The sequence below is a fragment of the Rhizoctonia solani genome, chromosome 5, assembly GCF_016906535.1.
Source record: "Rhizoctonia solani chromosome 5, complete sequence".
Taxonomy (NCBI): Eukaryota; Fungi; Basidiomycota; class Agaricomycetes; order Cantharellales; family Ceratobasidiaceae; genus Rhizoctonia; species Rhizoctonia solani.
In genome coordinates, this window is record NC_057374.1 from 1,230,220 (window position 1) to 1,252,982 (window position 22,763).

The window sequence follows — 22,763 nt, forward strand, 5'->3', positions numbered from 1 at the left end:
TGCTTGGCTTGTGTCCTAGTCGATATGACCGTCCCACCCAGTGCGTTGATTTTTGAGGCAGGCATATGTGTATTAAGATGCCTTTTCCCACATTTTCCCTAGTTGATTTGTGCTCATACTCAATATCCAACGATGGTCGCATACATAGACGAAACACATACCCGTTTAAACATTCCATTCGCGATTGTCGACCACCTCTTCTTTGTGCCCGTATGAGTCTTGAGTTTATAGCCGGCAAGGTTTACTGGAGTACTAGAGAAAGACCTGACATTTCCAGCTATCGAAAACAAAGACCGAGTTAGGCTGAACAAGGACATTTCCTGGTGGGAGAGTGGAGGTCACCACAAGCGCCGAAGCACGTCTCAGGGCATGTATTACGCGAGAATCGCCCCTTCGACGCGTACTTGCACCACCGCAAGCCTGTCGTCACGTATCCCAACTAGAAGATTATGTCTGCTCCGCTGAATACACCACAAGAAGATGCTGAACGAGTGTGTGACATGGACGCGCGTATATCTCGCAAAATACTAAATTTATTTGTTTAGATTCGCTTGAAACGCCTTGCTCGACTTGGCGGTGGCGGACAAGCATCGCCAGCCGCTTCGGGTTCCACGAGTACACCGGCCACACCACCGGCCGCTCCCAAACCTGTCATTGCTCATACTCCTGTCACTGCTTTACCTAAGCCTAAACCTATTGTCAAGCCCGCCGCTCCTGCCTCACCCGCCCCCGAACCTGCCAAGCCATCGCCAGTTAAACAATCGCAACCGGTCCCACTAAATTTCCCTCAATGGGAATCTGAAACACTAGGGAAAGTATTCAATGTTACGTTGGATGTAGCCTGTGCCCATAGCCGCCCTATTCCCCAGCGCTAACAATTTGGGCAGAGAGAGCAGGCAGAAAAGTCAGGATGGACTATTACATGGCTTCGCGGTGTGCGAAACGAACTACTAGAGGAGGATCCAGGTACGATACTCGACACCAGCCCCGCATTAATATAAACGTTTTTGACAGCCCGTCCTCAACCGATCCCTTTGGAGGCCGACCTCGCAGACAGGCTGATAATCGACCGACTCAGTCTCGACCCGCGTAGTCCGACTGATGATCCCGAACTTCTTACTGTCCTAGTGGGTTACCCCCACTGGAAACCTCGTTGGGATACCTTGTAGGATGCTGGAAGAGGATACACACTATACGAACCCAACTTTCACGGAGACCCCCACCTTTAGCTGATTTGCAGCGAGCAACGCAAATACTCGATAAGTTGCGCGAGCTCGTCGTATCCTATGCTGGTTTCACGCTACAAGATCCCGGCATGTTCCCTCAACCCGAGGGTGTGGTCCTTGGGGCCCAGGAGCTTCTTCCCAGCCTTCTAAGCCTCAGTTCTGCGCCACTTAATGCCGGGTCGACAGAGCTTGGTCTCGGTGCTGGAGACGTGGAGGCTTTTATAGGAGATCTTGCCAAAAGATTTGCTGATGATGGGATGGATGAAATCTTTGGACCTATAATCACCATGGTCATCGGCGCACTACCTGCTGAAGGTTTGGGGAGCGGGGGATCAGAGTGGAGGGCCGTAGTAGGTGCCTTGGAAGCTCTTGTTTCCGATAAAAATGTAGCAATGGCGGTAAGTCGACTCGCCAAGGTGACATGAGCCTTGCTTATTCTGTCCAGTTCCCTCGGCTGCCAAATTGGTTACCTGAGCATGTAACTCCCCATGAGGTCGAGTTTGCCTCTTTGTTGGGACCCTTGGCCCGCATGGGTATATTTGGCCGGGAATGGGTTAGTAGACTTGTTCTGATTCGGGTAATATAAGCTGACGGTCATATTTGTACCGGCGTAATAGCCCGCTCTCGCCCAATCCTATTACCCAGAGCCAGATAAGCGAACATCTCAAAATGCAGAGGCCGTGGATACTACGTTGCGTGCGACCCTAGTTAACCTCCAGGTGAATTTTTGGGCTATTTATACTTACAGGGCAAGCACTTACATTAAACCTCTCAGCAATCCCTTTTCCTCGTCTTCAATGCAATTGTCCGCGCATCGGCAGATTCTCGAGAAAGGGTGCTCAAATACTTTTCGACGGTGCTAAATATCAATGTGAAAAGGGCTGGTGCTCACGTGAGTTTACCTATGAGTTTCTGGTAGCATGCGTTTGAGCAGTCCCTTCAGGTTGACCCGCGTACGGTTGCATCGGATGCGTTTATGATCAACTTGCAAGCAGCTCTACTCAGATTTGCGGAACCATTCTTGGATGCCAAGTACAGCAAAGTAATAACACAAACTCTAGTGCATAAATATATTCTAACTCCTCTGCCCCTAGATCGACCGTATTGATGCTAAATACTTCGCTATGACCACCCGTATCAATCTTGCCGAAGAAACTAGGTTAAAGGCAACAGCAGAGGAAGTAAACGCATGGGAGCAACGCGTGGCCCAGAATGGAGGTGAGGGTGTCTCGCCTCAATCACACGCAGTGACTTATTTGTACGGTCTAGTCACTCCACAAAACTTCATCTCGGATATATTTTTCCTGTGTGCCGGCTACAACCACCTTGGAATCATCCGTACTATTGCTACTCATGGAGAAATCCTCAAGCACCTGGGCGAGATTGACAAGTGGCTTGAAACGGCCGAAGCAGCAGAAGTCCCTCCAGGGCCGCAACAGACCCTCCATCAAGCACGGATCGAGCGTGTCAAGGTACGATATTCCAGGGGCCTTGAGAATCGGAGTTGACCTACAATCGCGTTCAGGCTGACAAAACAAAATTCCAACGAGAGCTACTCACTTATGAAGTCCAACTGCAAGACCCAGAAATTACCCAACGTAATCTTGCATTCACTAACTTCATGATGGTTTGGATATTAAGAATGGTCGACCCTACGCACCAATACCCGAGCAAACCCATGACGTGCGTATTTAGCATCTGCTCGTGGGTAGTAACTAACGCAGTGCATATAGTCTGCCCTTGCCGAACAAGTTCCCGATGAGTTCCGCATACTACCAGAGTATTTCGTCGAAGATGTAGTAGATTATTATATCTACATCATGAAGTGAGTTCTATCAGTAGGAGAAAGATTCGAGATATTCACCGCTCGATTACAGGTATCGCTCTGATTTACTCGATACCACACTGAGGACGGAATTCTTAGTATTTGCCCTGACGTTCTTATCATCTACATGGTATATTAAGAATCCGTTCCTGAAATCCAAGATACTCCAGGTTGGTACATGCCGCCAAATTTGGCGGGAAAGCTAACTCAGGCATTGGATCAGGGCTTATTCTACGGATCCATACATATTGGGCGTGAGCGTGATGGTCTGCTTGGAGCACTCTTCAATAGCCACCCGTTGGCTCTGCAACATCTGTTCCCGTCATTAATGTGGTTCTACGTTGGTGAGTCTCCGAACTGCTTGGTGATACGACCATAATTAACAAAGCGATTAGAGGTGGAGCAAACTGGTGCAAGCACTCAGTTTTATGACAAATTTGAGTCTAGGTATGAAAACCGAGTCAAGTGTCGGCTGTGATTGCCTCTAATACTCAGGCTGCAGACGCAACATTGCATACATTCTCCGAGGGATATGGAATAATCCAAACCATCGTGATACTCTCCTCAAAGCAGCCGAGTGAGCTTTACATACCCCCTTGCCTTGGTCTGGCCTATTGACCTGTCCCGTCTAATATAGGGGTTCGGACAAGTTCGTCCGCTTCGCGAACTTACTTATGAACGATGCTACATACCTGCTCGACGAACTTCTCACCAAATTGGCCGCTATCAAGCAGCTTCAGCAGTTGATGGCAAATAAGGAACAATGGGATGCGCTCCCTGCAGAAGAACGCCGAGAAAAGGAGAAAAACTTCCGCCAATACGAAGGGATGGCTGCTTCGTATGCTACGCTAGGAAAATCCACCGTTGGGCTTCTTCGTGACTTTACCAAGGAGACTAAAGCAGCGTTCTTGAGGCCTGAAATCGTAGATCGTCTGGCTGCTATGTTGTCGTACAACATCGACATGCTTTGTGGGCCACGCTGTTCATCGCTACACGTGAAGGACATGGAGAAGTATCGATTCCAGCCACGCGCTCTCTTGGGCGAAATCTTCCAAATCTTCCTAAATCTGTCGGGAGAGGCACCTTTCATCCAAGCCGTTGCGAGCGAAGGACGCAGCTACAAAAAGGAGGTGTTCTTAAACGCGGCTGGGATCGTTCGCAAGCATAGTATCAAATCCGAAACGGAAATCGAGAAATTTGTGGCGTTCATTCAGAACGTAGAGGAGGCTAAGGTTTTGATAGAGCAGGAAGATGACTTGGGCGACGCTCCTGACGAATTCATGGGTAAGTGTCAAACTATGGGTCGCTGCGACCGATATACTTAAAACGTCGATTATTGCAGATCCGCTCATGTATACTCTCATGCGCGATCCGGTCATTCTCCCGTCTTCGAAGGCCACTGTGGACCGCTCTACTATCAAGGCCCACTTGCTATCTGACACGACGGATCCTTTCAACAGGTCGCCACTGAAGATCGAGGAGGTTGTACCAGGTATGTCTTCGCGATTGAAATCAAGATTTATCCTAACTCGATGGTATCTATCAGACGTGGAGTTAAAGGCAAAGATCGAAACTTGGCTTGCAGAGAGGCGTGATGGCAGACTCAAGGAAGCCCTAGAGAATGCTGCCGTGGGGACAAGCGAGATTCCGATGGAGGTTGACGAGGCTACATAAGATTTTATCTGTTATTTTTCTTTCATGTATTATTCCGCAGTAAACCCTAATATTTAGACTGAATGTTTTAGCAAACGAGCGGTGCAAGTCGTGATAAAATACTGGGATAGGTGTCAACGTTAACATTTTGGCTAATCTAACTCCATCCTCAAGGCGTCGTACTGGACATAGACTGCATTCTTATTGAATGGCAATGAAAGTATGACCTTGTTCCAGCCCTCCTTCAGCCAACTTCCAGGAAATGGAAGCTTCTTAGCAATATTGTAGCACGATATACCTGAACGAACCGCACAGCTACTCGATTGATACCTGGACCGATTATGAGCGTTACATCAATATGGACGTAAAGTACTCCTACCATAGGACATCAAATTTCAGTGGTCCGTGGTCATTTATATAGGCTTGCAGTGTAAAGTTGCTCAGAGAACCACTGGGTACTATACATTTGAGGTAGGTTATTGAAAGTCAAGAATGTGCCACCAGTGCGTAGAGCTCACCATCTGTGTTTCCGCTGAGTAACTTGGTTAGTTTGTTTCTGGTACGCTTAAATAGACTACCTATCACCTGGAAGACTTTGCCCCAGCAAGTTGTATAGTGAGTGTTCCGGTCGATCTCGTGTCAATTAGATCAATGTGCTCGAAATTAATTGTCCAATTGTTCATGTTGGTGCTAACAGCTCCCGTCCTAGTATACGAGGGTCCGAATACGCTCCAATGAACATAGTTCCAGTCTTGGGCGACATCGGATTCCCCGACGGTATAATTGATACCATTAGGGAAGTCGGTTGGAAAGTCCCACCTGGCAGCCAAATATCAATCTTATTTCAAGCACACCCTTCGGTACTTACTGTCCCCAGCTAATAAAAACCAGTCAGCATCATTGATTTGTGCAACCCTGATAATGCTCACTATATGCGGTATTCTTGCGGGTGTAGCGGATGAGAAGGGTCTCCTGCAAAACCATGTCGGAATTCTCCTGCTGTCTTATCGGGACTCCCTATCCTCCAAAGCTCCTTGCCTGTCCGCCACGGTATCAACGTCGCTTTATTGATACTGAATCCACTATTTGATCACTTACCCGCTGACTCTGGTGTCCATTTAGCTTCGTGATTTGTAATCTTTCCTGCTATTATCACAATGCCGTCCTCTTCGTACTGGCCAAAGATACCTAAGAAAGGCCGTTAAAACTACCTGCGTATAATTTAAAACCAGCTTACCATCGGCGTATATTGTAAGCCTGTAAACTCCCTCCTTCACTCGTGGAATGGTAAGGATCCCAGCATCTGACACGTCACCCCAGTACTGATATGCGGTGGTATCCTGCGCGTTATCCTGCGGGTCGAGGCCATCTACACTAAGGATAGCAATGGGTCTTTTTGCTCCCGTGGGTACATTGACGGAAAGAGAAAAGGTACCCCGGTGAGATGTGGCCACGTAGTTAGGCACAGAGGAAGCAATCGAGTCATAGAACTCGGCGTTCCATTCAGGATCGGCGTACTTTTCAGCGTCATCTCGAAGAGCGTTGAGCCTACAATAGAATAATGCGTCTGTTTGTTGCAATTTTCGTATGCTACAATGCATACATACGATTCGTTTTCGCCAGAATTGAAGTAATAGAAGAATGGTCCGAAAGTACGGTCAAATCCATCTGAGAGCGATTAGTGGATACGTGCGCATTAGAACTTAAGATACAGAGAGTAACGTACGAGTAATGTTAGGTGCACTACCGCATGAAGTTGGTCAGTAAGACTTCTTTGTTTCAACTAAATTATGCATACGTATCACCATGGTGATTGGAGACAATCTATATAAGATTATCATAGGCATGACATCGTGAGTGGTGCTTTATAATGCACCCACGTAGTTATAAGTTATTCCATCTACAGTCAAGTCACTGTGAACGGGTCCTCCAAAGTACCTATACATCTTCACATTATTATTATTGTTATTCCTACGATGGCTAGCAAGTATCACTTACGTATCTCTTGTGTTCATTACAAGCCAAGCTCCATAGGTCGTACCGTTAGAAGTGGACCCATCTGCATATAGCCCATGTGCCTTGTGATCGCGCCAGCTAGCGAGACAAGACATCAAAATCAAACAGACTAGATGATTATTTTGATTTAACACCCACGTATCCGCGAAAGTGTACTTTGTGAAGTAATCCGCTTCTTGTTGAACATAAGAATCATTGGGTGTATTCCCGAGATACCACCTGGTGGGCCAGTTGGGTCATGGTTTTGCTAAAAATAGAGCGAATGACATCACTAACGTCGCATCTTGCACTACAACCTCTTTGGAAACAGCTTCCGCAGACGGTAGTGGTGCCCAGTGTTGACGGTTTGTTGATATATGCGTCCACAGGTTTGAGGTCGGGCGGAATAATGTTCTGAGTTCACCGAGGTCGCGAAGGAATGGGGTCTGACAAATTAAGCAGATATTTGGTACATATTTCATGGCGGAACATACTGTTTCATTATAATAGGCTACCCGGCTGAATGAGTGTAGCCCAGCTTCTCCATCCCTGAGGAACCAGTACTGTTCAAATAGCTGACCAGTTGCTGGGTATGTGTCCTGAAGTACTAGGCCACCCCAAGGAGTCCCAGTAGAGTCCGTACCACTAAGTGACTTGACTTTCGGGTTCGACGATCCGGGTGTATAGAATCCTGCGGGAGTGCAGTAACAGTCCAAATAAAGGCCCTTGCCGGTTCCTAGGAGACTCCTCCCATCAAGCGACAGACTCACAATATTGCCGGATGATTTGAGCATGCTGAATATTTTCGGAATAACTTAGCGATGTTCTGCGGGGCTACTGGCATCGTACCTAGCGGAAAGCCTGTCATTGCTAATCTCGAACGACGTGGATGTTTCCTTAACAGACAACGCCGTAATAGCCCTCGGTAAGGAACATAAGGTGACTGTGACAGGCAAGACCCAGAACATGACAGTCGCAGAGGGGCTCATTCATGCATATGGGCACTATTCTGGTGCGCCTCTGGATTTTATAATAAGTCGTAACCACTCGGAGCGAAATGAACGAGGAATTCCCAAGAACGCGACTCCTTAGCGAACTTAGGCATAATTCCGTATGGTTCAGGTCTTATGATAGCCCAGATAAGACAGTGATTCGTAGCGCACGAGCACGCAATCCCATTTTGGGTATCAAGAACCGGGTATTTATGCACGGGCGGGCCGCGACGGAGATCCAGCTTTAGCCAGCCATATAACTCCGATCAGAATCAAGACGCTAGCGCTATAGACGCTCAATTGATGATACATGTGTATTATACAAGTAGGTCCACGTTAACGGCCTAGAGAATAATTAGCACTAATCAATAGTGCTGTGGCTGTCATAAAATGCAGTTAATAGTGTAACATGTAACACGATGATCAATGCTCATTTCATTTCACTTTTCGGAAGACACCTTTCATAAACCACGACATGTCCAAAACTATAGATCCAAACCAAGGGGACGCAGATGGAACTGTGACGACTCCAGGAACTGGAACTTCGCGTACACTTGAAGCATTAAAGGTGCGCATCATTCCGCGTTCTCCGATAAAGTGTTTATCTAATTTGGATTTGGAAGAAAGCGGATTGACCCAGTGCAGGATTTTAAGCGTATTCCGTCCATGCCATGTGCTAGAGAAAGTTTGCTGTATGGTATTGGAACAGGTGCAGGCATTGGAGGGATTAGGTTCATTTCCAGTCGTAGTAAGTAGACGGCATTCACGTGCCTAACCTTCGAATTGACCCTAATCGACAGGTATTTTGACAAGCTGTCATTGGGCGGTCGGAACCTTCGTCCTGGTCTCTTCGTTTTCATGGTAAGTTCTTTATGCAACAATCTCACGCTCTAATGTCTTAGTGTATAGGTATACATGTCGTTCTGCCCTGTCGAAGGAGCAAAGGGTAATGAGAACAATTGCAGAACGCTATCCAGAGCGGAACGCCAAAAAGCTCAAACGGAGGGACAACTTAAATCCTCCTTCTGAAGCCTCGACAAGTAGCTCGTAAACACTATGTTATTATCCGAAATCCCTGGAATGAATTACACCACAACATCTTACGTATATGCACCCATTTCCCTATCTAATACCCTTGCCACACTTCCTTTCTCCATTTTTCGACTAATACGGGGTCATCCTATCGCATTATTAGGGTCCGAGTCACCAGCTAGTATACTGAGGCTGCGCACCTTGAACAATCGTTGAAATTCCGTAAATCCGCCACGGAGGACGTAGATTTCCTGTGTTGGTGTCTCGCCGGGATTAAGTTTATTATTACGAGTTTCGGCGTAAACCCTCGCAGCCTTGGGCCCCCTGGTGCACGGCGGACATAAAATAAGTGCCCAACAAGCTGAAAGATAAAAAAAAAAAAACCTTTGTTGCGACAAAGCACAATGAAATATCATTTTGGGGACATCTTTAGTCTTGGAGATAAGGCTGTCTACGGTAGTAAGGTAATTTGACGAGGGCGCCCTCACGCAACCAACGATATTTCCTCCCTTTGCGAATAAGTTATTTTTACGCGGCAAAGTGATAACGGTACATTGCTCACAAGGAAATCTTCGTCGCGAACGTCGATGACAACCTATTTACTGAGTTAGGGCGAAGGATCCCCCAGGAAAAATAACTCACATAATCCTTCATAGGTTCCTTCCCACTCTTCATAAGTTCACTCAATTCGGTGGGGGATATGTAACGGATTGATGGTGCACTGAAAGTCGAAGTCATTGTACGAGATTGTAAAGAGAAAAATCGGAGCACTGGTACTCTCTTGGATTTAGTCAATAGCATTCAACGGTGGGGCCGTCGTCGTGGGATACACGTAGCACTACAAGTTGGCGCGTGTCCATTTTGAGTACAAGGGCCCAACGAGAGGCTTCGGATTGCCTGATTCAATAGGGGTAACTGATTTGTCATCTTACGCTAAGCGCCATAGTTTCGATCAATTCTCAGCCTTGAAGTTTGATTTCGACTTGGATGTTTAAAAATGTCTCTTAATCTACCTGGGTTTTATTATGACCCCGAGCGCAATCGATATTTCCCCATTACGAGCTCTACACCGGAGTATCTTCTTCCTGGATACAAGGCCAACTCGCAACGACCGGGTGATAACTCAAGGGGGAAGCAGAAGAAAATAAGTATCAGTGGCTACGGTTTCCCGTCAGGTGGTGGTTCAACTCTCCCTAGGCCTTCTATACAAGGCTCGAATGTATGGTCTGCGACTCGTACGATGAGATTGAACCCCGCAATGTCTTATGGAAAGAAAAGTCATATGTTTCAGTAAGCCTGGTTGCGTATGTTTAATTTTCACGACCGGGCTCAGAGAAAAGAATAAACAGTCAAGTAGAATCGTGCGCCATATCACGGACTCGATTGCGTAAAGAGGAGGAGCTTCCACTCGGTCCCGGTTGTGGAATAACGGCTCTAGCGGTAGGCTCTCAAAAAGTGTATATTTCATTTATTCACAAAGTTACAACAATCGCAGGTTAGCGATGACCCTGAGGGTTATCAGGTTGCAGGCGATGATAGAGGCTGGATATTCATTCGCCAACCACACTCAGACGCCCAGGAAACCCAAACCGGATCCTTCCACAGTGGCCGTTTTGATGAAAACGGAATCTATATTAGTCCAGTGCGGTGGTTTTGTGACATGGGTCTCATGACCAAGGTACGTACAGGTACCATAAGACAGCGACTGGGACGTTCAAATTGGCCATGTGAAGATTACTGCAATCAACATAATCCAGGACAAGGTCTTGTAAGTTTCCGTCGAATTGAGAATGGTTCCCAATTGTTCAGATCTGCAGTGTTGCTTCATTTGGACCACACGCCAAGGTTATGGTTGGTGCACTTGACGTGACACAAGAGTAAGCATCGTATTTGTACATCTCGCTATTTTGGTTGAGCAAGCGCAGAGCCGATGTTTCCGCGTTTATCCTGGAACCCGCCAAGGCTCATGACCTGTGGACGGCCGTATTTGAGTCAGACGGACAAACAGGCTCTGCAACTCTCGGGCTGCATGGTAAAGCCATGTATGTCCAGGATCTGGACAACCGCATGGGCATGCGAACGCTGCACACCGGTAGTGATGTGATGAGTATATGTAAGAGACAGGTATGCATCATTCTATTAGAGCAAAAGCACTCCAAAATAGAAACTGAATTTCAGAAGGATATCGTTTACACAGGCGAAAGGTCGGGTACAGTCCGGCTGTTTGATTTGAGATCTGACTCGGTTTCGACGGGGTCTCCTTGGTAAAAATGGATTCCATGGTTACAAATGTGGAAGTCTACCGAGACTGGGAAATGATTGTCGCAGCGGCAAAGGGAGATGTATGCGCACATGCCTTATCATGTCCGACAAGCTTACAGGGAGTGGCTAGATGCGAAGCTTCGACATGCGTTTCATGCGGACGGAACCAGGCGGCAAGACAAAACCGTTGCTGGAATTTATTGGGCATAAAAATACGCATATGAATGACTTGGTGAGTCTACTTGAACCAATCAGCATTTTACCCAAGTCACCCCTTGCAATAGGGATTCGAGGTCTTTCCATCTGGTGACTTTGTTGCTGCGGCTGGAATCGACAAGAAGATTCGAGTATGGTCGACAAGGACGGGAGAGCAAGTGTCGAGCCCAAATCAGGGATCAACTCACGCGCTATTGGACGAGCGAGCACTTGAGGACCACATCCTTGCGATTCGGGCAGCCGGGACCGAACTGTGGCATAGCACGGGGAGGTCTGTGCGCCATTTTCAAATCGGCTCCGCCCACGAATAATTTACCGGACTTCGGAAGAACTTTCCGGGTCCTTATGGAAGCGCGGGACAGACATGTGGAGCTATTTGACACTGTATTTGCAATGCAACCACGATCACTCATCTCTGCGCACGAACCACCGGCCGAGGGGTATAAATAAAGCACACTTTGTTGCTGTCTCTCATCACTTCAAGTGTTCAGTCCTTCCCTCCTCCCCCTCGCTCACAAAGCGAACGTCGCCTCCTCACGGGAAACACGCCCTATGAACGGCGAGCCGGGCCTTTATACAGGTTGGTGCATTGGAGAACCTCATACTTTCTTGATCCAATCCATGTTGACACGGTATAGCAGCGGCTTCGCTGTTATAATCCTGCTTCAGGTTCAGGGAGTTATGTTCGGTTGGCTCTATTGCATTGCTGGCTTCTATAGTCGTCGGGGCTACCCTTGAGCGGGTGGCATCCGCTTTAGTGGGATGCTCATTTTGTCGGCCTTTTGGGTCAGCGTGTGGTTGACGCGCAATATTTTCCCTCGTAACAAGTGACGGACAGGGCTATTCCCATTGTCCGTGCTTGCCGTGGTAAAAGTTGTTTGGTCGTACCCTCGTCCCAATGCTTGGCTTCATGTTTATCCTTCTGTAGTTACTAGGAATCTGCAACTACTTGGATCATTTTGGGTCATCTCCTGTGTAAACACGTCCCAAAATGTTTTGTTGCAGAATCAATCCTCGGGAAACTCGAGGGGTTTGGTGTCGAAAGATGACCAATATGCCATTCTGTTTGCATTTTCTCAATGTTTTGATGACCTGAATATAGACTACCCGGGTCACTCAAGCAATCTGTTGGCTCCCCCTCCCCGTCACGGACTGGGCACGCCTGGGGTATGTCCTTGGCCCCTCAATCATGAGATCCAGGTTTGGCATTGCAGGCCGAGAATAGGTTGTAGATGTTAGAAGCTTCCAAGGTACCTTGTGCTTGTGATAATCGTTCTCTGATCGACGGGCATGTGTTGAGGCTGCATTTCTTTGTTTCCACTTTGGGTTTACTTTATTGCTTGCGATGTACTATGTGTATTAGATTGCTATCAGATACGCTACCATCGTTCGAGGAAAGCTTTTCTCCTTTATGAATGGAGAGGGTACAGCATGAGCTCTGCTGCCCACAGCTAGGTTACCCTACTCCACCAGTCCGATTATTATCCGGTCGCTGCGCAGCCCGCAAACCATTCGCGACTAATTTGCACACATGTATTTGCATTGATAACTTGGAATTATAAATCTGATATTATTCCACATTTGTTAATGTAGATCGAGAGGGCGTTCTTTCTATGCTGACACATGTACAACAACACTCCACAAGATAGTGCTTATGCTTAACACATGCTGACCATACGCTAACACCAATAGCGAGAACAACTGGCGATACCAGTGCAGTGCACCATCTAACACCTCAATTTCTGTTGACTAACGACGGGAGCCTATCGTCCCCACCACTCCGCATATACTTAAATAATCCATCAGTAATATATTTGAGGTATTAACTGCAAGAAAGCATCGTAACAAGAAAAAGAAGGGAGCCAAAGCAAAAGAAAAAAAAGAAAAGAAAGCAACGACTTTCCAATCGACGAAAAGAAAAGGAAAACACCGTCTAACCAATGTAGCTCTGCCCAGTAGCCGTCAAATTCCCATTCGCATCTCGACCGTCGTACGAGAATCCTGTTCCCAAAAGGGGGGGGGGCATTAATACACCGTCGCACAAGAGCAGGAACCGACCCGAAAAAGAAAACCAAGATGAACTCACCAGCAAACTTGTCCTGCACACTTTGACCCAGCTCGCTGCTATCCACGACCGAATCAAGCGGCTGCTCGCTCGTAAACACGTCGTCAAAGTTGCTCGTGTCGATCGCGCTCGCGACGCTCGGCTTGAACGGCGGCTGAATCTTTTTCTGAACGAGTTTCTTAAAGTCGATGTTTTTCGCAAAGAACGGGTGCTTTTTGATGTCCTCCGCGCCGTTGACGCCGAGGCGCGCCGCGGGGTCTCGGGTGAGGAGGCCGGTGAGGAGCGAGCGTGCGTCGGGGCCGATTTCGTCGCCAAAGCGGAGAGGGTCTTGTAGATCTTGCGGTACATTTCGTTGGTGTTTTCTGTAGGGATGGATGTCGGTTTTAGAGAAATGGGAGAAGGGCGTGAATGTAGTAGGGCGTACCGTCGTAGAATGGAGGTAATCCAGTCAACATCTCGTACAACAGTACGCCAAGTGTCCACCAATCGACCGATTTCCTGTGTTCCTTTCAGAAGGAGGGCATATAGTGACAGTGGTGCACTCACGTATACCCCTTCCCAAGCAACAATTCAGGAGCCAAGTACTCGGGCGTACCGCAGAATGTGTTGGTAGTGTCCGAATCAGACATATTGAGCTTGCAGAGCCCAAAGTCGCAAAGCGCAATGTGGCCCGTATAGTCGAGAAGAATGTTTTCGGGTTTCAGGTCTCTGATTTTCCGTTTATTTTGGGTTTAGTTGTACTAGCCGAGTGAAATGAAATAGGACGCACCGATAGACAACGTTGAAATCATGCAAATGCTCGAGCGCCAACAAAAGCTCAGCAGCATAGAATCGGCTGCGCTCTTCATTGAAACGTTGTTCTCGTTGGAGATGGTGGAAGAGCTCTCCACCGTTGATGAACCTTTGCATACCAAGTCAACAAAGCAGTCGGATAATCAAGTATGAGGGACATACGCTAGAACTAGGTATAGTTTAGCCTCTGACTGGAAACAGAATTTGAGGGGAACAATGAATGGGTTGTTAACCTATTCAAATGTTAGGACACGTTCTGAGGCGATAATATCAGTCTGACATACCTGAGCAAGAACTGTTCTTTCGGCAAGAGTATGCGTGATCTCTCCTCTCGATGCAATATGGGCTTTGCGAATCGTCTTGAGCGCGTATATGCGAGACGTGTCGCGCTTACGGACTTGCATGACCTATATCATTCGCAATAAGACTTCGGCCGAGTTACTCGGTATGGATGATTCAAACCTTTCCGAAACTGCCCTTTCCAATAACCTTGAGAAGGTCGAAAGAATCAATGGTAAGGGCAGCGTTCTGGTGGAGGTGAGCTTCTGGAAGCGGTATGCGGTAATGGACTACGTACGGATTGTTGCTTGTACGATACTTGCACGTTGATCTGGCCAGAGCCGCCTGCAACTGGGAGCCACTCGTCTTTTACTCCCTGGTAGTTATCGTAAGCAATTATAAAGACAAGAGTTGGAATGGGACTTGCAGTCAACTCAAAGTCAGGGGTAAGCTTGACGTTGCCCAAGAAAATATCGGATTTGCCCATGTCATCGCTGCCATTGGTGGTCGCGTTGCTGGATCCGGAACGCAAATAGATCTGGAGCGAAATCTCGGATGCTCGCGAAACGTCGCTAGAGTGGACAGTAGTGGCGTTAGCGAAAAAAAAGTAAAAAGTAAAAAAAACAGCGCGTAAGCCACAACTTACAAATTAGTCTGATACATCCAGACCGGCGCAGCGATTTCTCCTCCCAACGCGTCAATAAGCACTTCGTTCTTGTCAAACTCGAGCACAACTGCAAACCATTGCCAAATGAGCGTGAAAAAAAAGGAGATAAATCTGGATAAACGCGTGCGTACCATATGGCAACCACCAGCACTGCTTCCTCTGCATCGAATCACGGGTCTTGTGGCCCTTTGCTTGCTGGCGCTGGGAGACACTGGAGCTGGTTACGCTTGCTGCGATCTGTGCCTGCTGTGAGTTGAGTGCCTTTTCGACTGCTGGGGGCATGGAGACCCCCGCGGGGAGGGTGAGCCCGCGTGCAGCGAGCACATTAATCAGCAAAAGGCCTGTGCGCGCCAGTGGGCCTGATTCGGGGTCTGGGTTTCCGGGTGTGGGTGTCGTCGACCGCGACGAAGGTGCAGGTGACGTTCCGAGCGACTTGGGATTCGTCGCCTCCTTGATTTCTGTATGGCCTAGCTGTCAGCCGATGTCCTCGAACAAAATAACACAAAAAAAAGATAATAAAAGAGTAGAATGCGCGAGGGTGACTTGCTTTTTCCAAGTTTCCAGCCTGACATTGTGGTCTATAAGAAAGCGAGCGAGTGAGCGTTTTAGTCAACTTTTACGATACAATCGACAAGGTGGCACAAGTCTAGTCGCGCTATATACTAGCTCTGATCAAATTCGGAACACGACCGGGGCGGTCAAGGCAATAGTAGCGAAGGAAACCGACCGACGGGGCTTGTCATGCGGATCATTGCCATTCCATTTCGCTTTGCTTACCAAACATTTTGTGTTTCATCGCAACTGATTTTCGTGAAAACGTGCTTGTCTTTTTTTAATAGAACTTCTTGTATGGTTACGAGATAAAGTTACAATACACTGGTGCAATGATATGTACGACAGCAGAACGAGCCGCGTTGAATGTTATCGATATTATCATTCAATGGGTCATGAGTGCTTCGTGAATCTATCTAGGGAACTGCGTTTGGGAAACAACTCATGGCGTTGGGTATATGCGAGTTGTCCCTGTTCAAGCGTCAAGCGAGGCTAAATTGCGTTCCCGTTCTTTTTCTTTTTCTTTGCTTACCACGAGGTTTTGTTACCAGCACACACACATATGACTCGTCTGAAAAAAAAAAGCATTTGATCAGGGTCATCCAAGCCTTACCACCACTTCTGGAGGCACACATGGTCTAGGTACATTAGATACAGTCTAAGGATACAAACCGTAAGTTTAGGTCGCCGGATAAACTAAAAAAAAAAAAGAGTATACTCGCCTTGCGCAAAATCCCCTCTCCACCTACTTCCCAACCGCCTTCCGCCACAGGTAGCATAACCTTGCTCAGCACTCGCTCAATAAGCTCCCCAACGCCAAACTTTTCACCCGTATACTTTCTCCACGCCACCAAGTTCGCAACCAACTTTGACACTCTGACTAGATACCTCGTTCGTGCGGGAATACCCTCCGGGTCAAACACAGCCGCTCCGAGATTGTATTCGCCAAGCTGCGTGTGGAGCCCGTCCACCGCCTTTCGGAACGGCTCAATGCATGCTCCCAACAGCGGGTTGAGCTTGGCTGGATCAACTTGCACGATCGCCTCGATTTGTTCCACCACGTCCCGCAGTCGTTTGACGTGCTTCCCGCTATAGGGATCCAGTGCGCCCGCTTGGATGAGTTTCGACAGGCGGGGGATGATAGCGGTGGCTGTCATTGATAGTACCAGGTCTTGGTCAGGTTCGGGGTTCTCGCCGAGAATTCGTGAAGGGATTTGTACCATCGGAAGGAGTCAAGTGTTCGGCGATCCTACCACACCCAATTAATACAAACGGGACAAAATCAAGTGGAGCACGCAGGAGACCTACAATTACCGGATCCCAAACCAAGACTTCCAACCGAACCCACATCTCCCAAGCACCGACCACACCCAGTCCGCCCCAAGCACCAGTATAACTATCTCCCCATCTTTCCCTCCATTCTCCAAACCACTTGGCAACTCCCTTCCGGGGGTCTCTGAACTCTTCCGCCGTGACGTCTGAAAATACAGAGGAGGCCTTGGTCCTGCACAGGGCGATTGCTTGAGTGAGGTCTTGCGCGTCGGAGGAGCCCAGTGAACCATCTGTCGAATACCCCTCCTGGTCTTCGGCGTGGCTAGGACGAGTAGAGCGACGAGATTGTCGGGCCTCGCGACGGACTCTGCGAACTGCAGATTGAGGAGCTGTGCTCGATGGCACTGTTCGTCCCAGTTCGTCGACCACTTCCATTTCCTCCCCCGCAGAAGGTGCACCAAGGAACAATGAGAGATCATCACTCATGTCGTCGAGACGTCGTTTAGAAATCATTTCTGCTCGTTCCGCAAGTAATGAAATAAACTCTTCTTCGATTTTCTCGATTTTTGGGAACTAGAGACGCCTGTCGGTTCATATCACAAGTGAGATAAAACAAGAAGACAAACCTTTTCGTCCAAGAAATCAGCCAGGCTGTCCATCCATTCCTTGAACCCGCTAAACCAGGCTCGCTTGTCTTCCGCCTCGGTAACAAGTTCGCGCAGCCTCGCTTCTTGTTTCTCCAGGGACGACCGTTCGTCTCCTAGCGATGTCAAGGTTTTTGTATTTGCTGCATGCGAAGTGGTTAATTTCGTGAGTGCCTGAGTGAGGCGGGCAACGGCAGGACCGAGTGTTGGGACTGGTGTTTGTACCGGAACTAGAATAAATTCATGTCAATGCAAGAAAACAAAAGAGAAGTAAGCGACATACTAGCATGTGGCTTGTACACTGGTTTCTCTTCCACCACTTCGTTGCGATTATTCGAGCCTCCTCGTCGAACCTGTGCCATCTCCCATTCTCGAGTTTCTTCGTCGTCTTCCCTGTTTAATTCTTCAGTCCCCAAATGAATGATGGCAGTATATGAATCAACTCACACATCTTCGATCATCTCCAACATTCCCGCTTTCCTTGCTCTCTCAGCCTCCTTCCGGCCCTTCTTTCCAAGAGCAATCCTTTCCTGTGCACCAGTATACTCGGCATCGTCGTCATCCCCTTCGCCAAGATCGTCGTCTTCTCGCTGTAGTCGACTCTCAGGATGCGGGCCCTGGTACGCGTCCTCATCTCGCCTTGTGAGCGAGAGGGAGATGAATTCGTCTTGCTGGGGTACATTAGTTTTACCCGTCACACGCATCTGTTCGCGCTTCTTTTTGGCCTCGATGACTGCAGATGAGAGCGGAATTTTAGTATGTTGGGCTACGAAAGAAGGTGAGCTGGGGAGTGAACGAGATAAGTGTACCGAGTACGCACCGTCGAATACGTCTCCTACATCTCCAGTATCGACAACCATGGCTCCGTCCGCCTCTTCAATGTCCAAAGTCATTTCCACGTCCCCATCGGGTGCAGCTGCTGGTGGTGCAGACATTGTGGCTGCTTTGAGTTGGTCGAGATACGCCTTGTCATATACGGGCCCGCTGTTAGAGATCGTTGCCTGTTCGAGTGTCTCGGGCATTCGAATGCTATATCATATAGATTGTTATTATATAGTATGGTACAGCTACCAAATGAACATACGCTGAAGGGTTAGCCAACTTAGACTTGCGCACTTTGGGTGCCGCCGTTGCCCCTTCGGTACTATCACCCTATCCGTGCCCGTAATTAATTAAATTGTTCGATTCAATCCAAGACCAAATTGAGCATACCTCTTCATCTTGCCCAAAACTCAGCTTTGCCGCTGGCGGCTTTGCGCGTGCTTTTTGTTTACTCTTCACCTTGGCCACGAGGCCCATCGCACCGGTACCTGAGTCTTTATCCTCTGTAGCATTTTCGGGTTCTGGTGAAGGTGGGCGAGCTCGGTTTGGACGTGATTTCGTGCGTTTGAAGATTGGTGCTGGGAGGTCGGACATTGCTGTCCTGTGATCGAGTAAGAGCCATGAGCAGGTCGGGATTGATTACGTCAGGAAGTCACGTTGGCTCGCGAATTGACAACTACTGTATATATATTTCAGGGGTAACGTGTTATATCTATTAAGGCAACTATGCTTGGCAGCACTATAATGAGCCATATAATAACATGCCATACATCTTGTGATGGATTTTCAGAGCGCTTAAAGCGCACGCTGTAGCTGTGTGACGTTCTATTGGCTCAACATCGCCAAACCCCGCAACTATCCATCAGGCTCACCCCGTATTTTATCAGCTTCTTCCCGCTCTTTGCCTTATTTTCACATCTATGATGTCTGAGTTGTTACCCCGCCGCGGTTTAATGGGCTACGTTTTACGCCCTCTTGTGCGCCAGCTGGTGTCAGCCGGTCGACTCTCCTTTCCTTCCACTAATAGGCTCATTGCCTCTAGCCCCCGTACTCAGTCCCGTTTCATCCTTGATTTCCGGTCTGACAAAGGTCGAGAAGAGGTTCAAAACTGGTACAAATACCAAGGTCGTAGTACCCGCTTCACCCTGCTCGAATACCGGAAGGATATACACGGCCGGGTCAGACACGAATTTATCGTCGTTCGGCTCGATGACACTACTTTGTGCCGGTTCGACAGGAGGGCCTGTGATGAGGAGCGTGGATATGCACTTCGTGATGAGGGTGTCCCTGCTGAAGATAGCGCGCACGTTCTATCATCGTTCGAGACGGAATATAAAGATTTGATGGCTCGGACTGAGGTACTTTTGAGCATCGAGCTTCCTCAAGGCGAGGAACTTTGCTTTATTCTAGCCGTGTGCGAGGGGATTCAGACACACGCAAAGGCGGCGGCATATAATCTCATGCGATACAACTGTTACTTCTTTTCATGGATGATCATGGCTGCTGTGGCTCGACGCACCTACAACTGGGAGAGCGTGGCTCTGTCAAGGCAAGGCTGGGATGATATCATACGAGCCACTCTTACGACCGGACAACACAATGGAATAGAACTTATTCCGCCTCAACAGCCTGGAGTAAAATTACAGCTTGGTCGTATTGCTTTCAAACTCAATACACGATCTCAAAGAAACGCTAGCTCTCTTTTGGGTGCTAACCATGGGATTGGTGCTATCGATACTTTTCGACATGCACTCATTTCAAGATTTTCTGAATCACATGGTACTATCGAGAAAGTTTTACCAAAGCTCTTGTTACGCTCCCAGCTAGGCTGCGTATGAAAAGAGAGTTGTGTCGTATACAATCATCCAGCTTCTTCCTAGCCAGATGCACTGTCGCCGAAAACAAAATCCGAGATAAATGGCCCTTCGATATAGGATTCGCATATCGATACAATTTGTAAGTCTTCCGCATGGCTACTGCAGGTCATTCTAACTTCCCTGTGGATACGAAACTCTAGGAAAGCTCTGAAAAAAGCCTCGTTATGTGCTGCCGGGATATTTGCGGCCAATGCAAATGCTGAGGATAAGCAAACTGGTGATTTATTACGAGAGCTTGAGAGCGCATGGAAACATGCCTTGCGTGCGTTTATGGCGTAAGCGATTGTATTTGTATGCGAGCTACAGACTTATTGACATTATCGTTTATTAATTTAGTCCTGGATTCAAACTCCAACCTATTTGGAGCTTTGATGATGATGACGATGAGGACGGAGATTTTGTTTTCATATCCACTAAAGAGGTAACCGACTGGGAGGGTGGGTCACGCATGATCATGAAAGAGTGGGAAACCGGCTGGGACGAGTGTGACACACTGGTTGCCCAATATGCTGAAACAACTACGTCAACCATAATGGCTATGATTCTAGAACGTCTCACAGATGTGCCTCCGGAACAACTAAACTTCAAGGATAGCTCCAAGGTAAGCTATTGTGAACTGGTTGAACATTTGTTGCGACATGCCATCTGATATTATCGAACGAAAACCAACCGTCAGCGTTCATCAGGATCTGACCAATCCAAAAATCCATCGGTGCAAGAGTTCATCCGTACGCGTATGCAGGAGCATTTTGAGATAGTGGATATGTTCGGATTTGGGTCATTCCAGAACTTATTACAACCGCTGAGGAAGCTATGTGTGAGATATGGGAGGCCAGTCTCAGTATCATAGAATTGGAGCATTACCAGACACGATGAGTCAGTGGCTCTACGAACCCTTCACTTACTAAACCCAAAGAATCAATTTTGACATTCCTATACGTCTGTACTACTAATGAAGGTGAAAGTTGTTTAGCACATTTAGGACTATAAACTATGAAATGACTTCAATGAGTACCTGGGCCCCTGGAGCGAAAAATAGACGTTCTCTCAATAATTGTACATTAAACCAAAGTAAAGTGCACTTCATGTACTAGCTATTGTACTCAAGTTACCAAATTTCAAGACAGTCAAAAACATCTATGATTGGGTTTAGAGCAGCTTCAATACACACACTAGTAGTTAATATTCAAGGCTTGGTTGTATGACATTCCACAACTGCATATATATCGTCAGCGGTCAAAATTTCTTATCCAATATAGATAAGTCGTGCATCGTTGTAGCAGTTGACCAACGAAAGGAGTAATCACTCTGCCTTCTTTAGTAATAATAAAGCAAGCGGCCATTCTGCAATAAACCATCTTTCCACGCTTTGGTATCCGCGTCTGGTAGACTTTCTCCTTTTTCGTACACCTCCTTAACCAACCGATCGACGATATCCCTCCCCTCTGAGTCCTTGTCGTTCGGATGTTTGACAAGATAATCGTGTAGCGATGACCATGTACGAAGGTAGGACTTGAACGCATCCCATGTTAAGTATTTCTTCAAAATTATCGGGAGTTTTTCTCCCTGAAGATCGGGCTCGTGATCCCCCACGTAGTAGATCCTACGGATGAAGAGGGATCCCAAGGCGAAGAAGTTGGAAGGGGGATCTTTTGAAGATAGCCTTCTAGAATCGAGCGACCTGAGTACCGTTGAGTCAAGCACCCGCAAGATAGAGCGCATATAGTTACCTGGCTGCTGCCAATGCGGACCTAGGCTCTTTTCTCCGTGAGAATAATCATGGATCAAAGGATCCAAAGCCGGACGTCCCCCAAACCGCAGCTCGGCATAATTCCAAATCGCAACCGTCCCTCCAGGCTTGAGAACGCGAGCCAACTCTGGAAACAGAGTTTTGTAGTCGAACCAATGGGCAGCTTGGGCTAACGAATGAATTCTATACTTAGCCAACTGCAATATACCGGATGACATGACATCGAAAAGCGCACCAGCAATGATCATGTCAGCTGAACTATCTTCCAGAAACGAAAGCTTCTCGGCTGGGGAGACAACAAACTCTGGTTTGCGTGCTCGACCTGACCGCTCGGCGGCCAACCGGGCGTTTTCAACCATACCCTCTGATGGATCACATCCTATCGCTTTTTTGAATCGATCGGCCACTTCAAGTGTAGCTTGGCCTTTTTGACAAGAATGACAAGATACGAATCGTCCATTGTTTGAACTGAATGGCGGAAATTTTGTCACTGAACATACCAGTCCCACAACCAAGATCCACGACCTTTTCCCACCCCGCACGCTTTGATTGTGCATGATACGTATAGATAAAATCATAGAGTGACCTGGGGTATGTCGGCCGGAATGATGCATAAGATGCGGCGTTGAATGTGGACTTGGCAAAGGTTGCCATGATCGAATTCGGTACCTGTCGTGATCGACTCGTTTGAAAGCGTTGGCGGGCTCGGTCAAAACGTGAGAGTAGTTGGGGTGGGAGCGCAAGGATCAGGTGTGGGGATTTCGGCGATCCATGTTTATAAAATATCGTATAAATAGATTTCACCGGTAGGTGCTTCTATACTTCAATCGCAAGTCCCGATG

The 22,763-nt window shown here is 47.7% G+C and overlaps 8 protein-coding genes across 8 annotated transcripts; 4 read left to right on the plus strand and 4 right to left on the minus strand.

The window, feature by feature from the left end:
* Positions 1 to 449: 449 nt before the first annotated feature.
* Positions 450 to 4,725, plus strand: RhiXN_09202 (ubiquitin conjugation factor E4; the record flags this gene model as incomplete). The annotated part of the gene is made up of 20 exons (XM_043329018.1): positions 450 to 491; positions 546 to 836; positions 888 to 966; positions 1,015 to 1,165; positions 1,216 to 1,624; positions 1,672 to 1,779; positions 1,844 to 1,945; positions 2,002 to 2,118; positions 2,170 to 2,268; positions 2,321 to 2,444; positions 2,496 to 2,698; positions 2,868 to 2,909; positions 2,960 to 3,051; positions 3,104 to 3,221; positions 3,275 to 3,395; positions 3,447 to 3,498; positions 3,554 to 3,628; positions 3,689 to 4,335; positions 4,394 to 4,543; positions 4,598 to 4,725. 20 exons carry the CDS (start codon positions 450 to 452, stop codon positions 4,723 to 4,725), a joined length of 3,150 nt encoding a protein of 1,049 aa, XP_043180464.1.
* Positions 4,726 to 4,856: 131 nt separating this feature from the next.
* Positions 4,857 to 7,688, minus strand: RhiXN_09203 (rhamnogalacturonate lyase; the record flags this gene model as incomplete). Its single annotated transcript, XM_043329019.1, has 17 exons — positions 4,857 to 5,034; positions 5,084 to 5,162; positions 5,223 to 5,236; positions 5,290 to 5,523; positions 5,573 to 5,581; positions 5,634 to 5,742; positions 5,803 to 5,892; positions 5,942 to 6,252; positions 6,312 to 6,372; positions 6,431 to 6,447; positions 6,503 to 6,528; positions 6,585 to 6,642; positions 6,703 to 6,798; positions 6,859 to 6,939; positions 6,997 to 7,145; positions 7,194 to 7,494; positions 7,549 to 7,688. 17 exons carry the CDS (start codon positions 7,686 to 7,688, stop codon positions 4,857 to 4,859), a joined length of 1,953 nt encoding a protein of 650 aa, XP_043180465.1.
* A 478-nt stretch (positions 7,689 to 8,166) lies between these two features.
* Positions 8,167 to 8,742, plus strand: RhiXN_09204 (uncharacterized protein; the record flags this gene model as incomplete). Its single annotated transcript, XM_043329020.1, has 4 exons — positions 8,167 to 8,259; positions 8,319 to 8,439; positions 8,492 to 8,552; positions 8,601 to 8,742. 4 exons carry the CDS (start codon positions 8,167 to 8,169, stop codon positions 8,740 to 8,742), a joined length of 417 nt encoding a protein of 138 aa, XP_043180466.1.
* A 75-nt stretch (positions 8,743 to 8,817) lies between these two features.
* Positions 8,818 to 9,461, minus strand: RhiXN_09205 (Dual specificity phosphatase, catalytic domain; the record flags this gene model as incomplete). The annotated part of the gene is made up of 5 exons (XM_043329021.1): positions 8,818 to 8,871; positions 8,924 to 9,047; positions 9,108 to 9,232; positions 9,286 to 9,318; positions 9,366 to 9,461. 5 exons carry the CDS (start codon positions 9,459 to 9,461, stop codon positions 8,818 to 8,820), a joined length of 432 nt encoding a protein of 143 aa, XP_043180467.1.
* Positions 9,462 to 9,720: 259 nt separating this feature from the next.
* RhiXN_09206 (uncharacterized protein) lies at positions 9,721 to 11,512 on the plus strand (the record flags this gene model as incomplete). The annotated part of the gene is made up of 8 exons (XM_043329022.1): positions 9,721 to 10,013; positions 10,073 to 10,163; positions 10,219 to 10,401; positions 10,457 to 10,491; positions 10,541 to 10,600; positions 10,649 to 10,847; positions 11,116 to 11,217; positions 11,270 to 11,512. 8 exons carry the CDS (start codon positions 9,721 to 9,723, stop codon positions 11,510 to 11,512), a joined length of 1,206 nt encoding a protein of 401 aa, XP_043180468.1.
* Positions 11,513 to 13,134: 1,622 nt separating this feature from the next.
* Positions 13,135 to 18,888, minus strand: RhiXN_09207 (Pre-B-cell leukemia transcription factor-interacting protein 1; the record flags this gene model as incomplete). Its single annotated transcript, XM_043329023.1, has 20 exons — positions 13,135 to 13,202; positions 13,288 to 13,628; positions 13,691 to 13,820; positions 13,862 to 13,974; positions 14,036 to 14,167; positions 14,221 to 14,291; positions 14,343 to 14,465; positions 14,521 to 14,586; positions 14,636 to 14,909; positions 14,984 to 15,071; positions 15,136 to 15,475; positions 16,229 to 16,252; positions 16,306 to 16,727; positions 16,777 to 17,401; positions 17,455 to 17,702; positions 17,756 to 17,865; positions 17,920 to 18,238; positions 18,293 to 18,501; positions 18,557 to 18,624; positions 18,685 to 18,888. The coding sequence occupies 20 exons, from the start codon at positions 18,886 to 18,888 to the stop codon at positions 13,135 to 13,137; spliced, it is 3,975 nt and encodes a 1,324-aa protein (XP_043180469.1).
* Positions 18,889 to 19,217: 329 nt separating this feature from the next.
* Positions 19,218 to 21,021, plus strand: RhiXN_09208 (uncharacterized protein; the record flags this gene model as incomplete). The annotated part of the gene is made up of 5 exons (XM_043329024.1): positions 19,218 to 20,104; positions 20,164 to 20,250; positions 20,312 to 20,446; positions 20,508 to 20,772; positions 20,848 to 21,021. The coding sequence occupies 5 exons, from the start codon at positions 19,218 to 19,220 to the stop codon at positions 21,019 to 21,021; spliced, it is 1,548 nt and encodes a 515-aa protein (XP_043180470.1).
* Positions 21,022 to 21,488: 467 nt separating this feature from the next.
* On the minus strand, positions 21,489 to 22,575 carry RhiXN_09209 (methyltransferase domain protein; the record flags this gene model as incomplete). The annotated part of the gene is made up of 2 exons (XM_043329025.1): positions 21,489 to 22,345; positions 22,422 to 22,575. 2 exons carry the CDS (start codon positions 22,573 to 22,575, stop codon positions 21,489 to 21,491), a joined length of 1,011 nt encoding a protein of 336 aa, XP_043180471.1.
* Between the last annotated feature and the right edge of the window lie 188 nt (positions 22,576 to 22,763).